The following is a 1,788-nucleotide window of genomic DNA, read 5'->3' as shown; positions in this document are numbered from 1 at the left end:
ACGTATGTCAGGAGTAACTGTGATTTTCAAGTGGATTTTAAACTGTTTGCTATTTCTTCTTCTATTTGTAGGTGAAGCAGTCTCCAGGTTAGGATGTCATGCTGGTAACCCATGCTCCCATTCCATGCCAATGGCAGGCATCCCTAATAAATTACAGACCTCGTTTTCTCATAATGGGAGGTAGCTTCAGAATACTTCTCAACAATTCACTCCAGGAAGCCACTAATGAATGATCAAAGCTGGCACTTGAGATGAAAACTATTTCTCTTCTCTACCACATGTGGATTCTTTCATTCCCCATATCGAAACTTGGCCTTTTTTAAGGCATTCGGTAATCTATCTCTAACCCAATTCTGCCTGACCTTTCACTAATACCTTCAACAATTTTTAATTTGGTGTTCTCAGTGACAACAGAAACACTTAAGATAATTTTGTATATGGATACACCAACTCATTGATGACTATAATACAATAAATTGAACGGAAGCAAATTTTTCTTTGTCATAACTGCAGATGATACATGCAGATCACTGTTCGAGATTTCAGCTTTTCCCTGGATATCATGTATAACCAAAGCTTTGTAACTGAGTTTGTCTTCCTTGGGCTTTCACAGAATCCAAATATTCAGAAAATATTATTTGTTGTATTTTTGTTTGTCTATATTGCCACCATTGGGGGCAACATGCTAATTGTAGTAACGATTCTCAGGAGCCCTGCACTACTGGGATCCCCCATGTACTTCTTCTTGGCTTTCTTGTCCTTTATAGATGCATGCTACTCCTCGGTCTTCACCCCGAAGATGATCGTGGACTCCCTCTATGAGAGGAAAACCATCTCCTTTGCAGGCTGCATGATACAGCTTTTTGCTGAACACTTCTTTAGTGGGGCAGAGGTGATTGTCCTCACAGCCATGGCCTATGATCGGTATGTGGCCATTTGCAAGCCTTTGCATTACTCTTCCATCATGAACCCCAAGTTCTGTGGCATTATGATGAGGGTAGCCTGGACAGGGGGCTTCTTGCATTCCACGGTACAAATAGTGTTTATTTTCCAGTTGTCCTTCTGTGGTCCCAATGTCATTGATCACTTCTTGTGTGACCTGTATCCATTAATGGAACTTGCCTGCAATGACACTCACGTCTTTGGCTTTTTTGCAGTGGCCAACAGTGGGTTTTTCTGCATCTTAATCATCTCCTTGTTGCTTGTCTCCTATGCTGTCATCTTGTTCTCTCTGAGAACTCATAGTTCCGAAGGGCGGAGAAAAGCTCTGTCTACCTGTGGATCTCACATTGCTGTTGTGGTTTTGTTCTTTGTCCCATGCATATATGTATACTCACGACCTCCATCTACTTTCCCCTCTGATAAAATGCTGGCAGTAGTTTACACCATCCTGACTCCCTTGTTCAATCCTCTGATTTATACTTTCAGGAATAAGGAGGTAAAAAATGCCATGAGGAAAATATGGGACAGAGTGGTGGTGGTTTCTGATGGAAAGTAAAATATTAAACTATTTTCATAAAGTCAAGGTTAAGTGTAAAAGCATCTAAAAATATTCTTAGACAACAAATTTAAGGGATATGCTTGTAAAGAAAGAGGCAACATAATGTTATAAAAAAAGTGTTAATGGGGGTCAGAAAATGATGTTTCCACCCTAATTTTCATCAACTCTGAGTTGGCAGCCCAGTATCATGTATGTAAATTAAAATGTGTTGAATTTTATAGTTGCTAGAAATCTAATAATAAAAAAAGAATGCCAAGAATAATTACCACATAAGACTGCTTGTCATT

General features: G+C 39.4%; 1 protein-coding gene across 1 annotated transcript; it reads left to right on the top strand.

The window, feature by feature from the left end:
- The first annotated feature begins 562 nt into the window (after positions 1 to 562).
- LOC105884167 (olfactory receptor 4C15-like) lies at positions 563 to 1,498 on the top strand. Its single transcript, XM_020286873.1, has one exon. The coding sequence runs from the start codon at positions 563 to 565 to the stop codon at positions 1,496 to 1,498; it is 936 nt and encodes a 311-aa protein (XP_020142462.1).
- The last annotated feature ends 290 nt before the right edge of the window (positions 1,499 to 1,788 follow it).

The sequence above is a fragment of the Microcebus murinus genome, chromosome 4, assembly GCF_040939455.1.
Source record: "Microcebus murinus isolate Inina chromosome 4, M.murinus_Inina_mat1.0, whole genome shotgun sequence".
NCBI classification, from domain to species: Eukaryota; Metazoa; Chordata; class Mammalia; order Primates; family Cheirogaleidae; genus Microcebus; species Microcebus murinus.
This window is presented reverse-complemented; position numbering and strand designations above follow the sequence as displayed.

What these genes read in the sequence shown, in the direction of transcription:
- LOC105884167 (XM_020286873.1), top strand. Translation starts at nt 563, where the DNA reads ATGTATAACCAAAGCTTTGTAACTGAGTTTGTCTTCCTTGGGCTTTCA.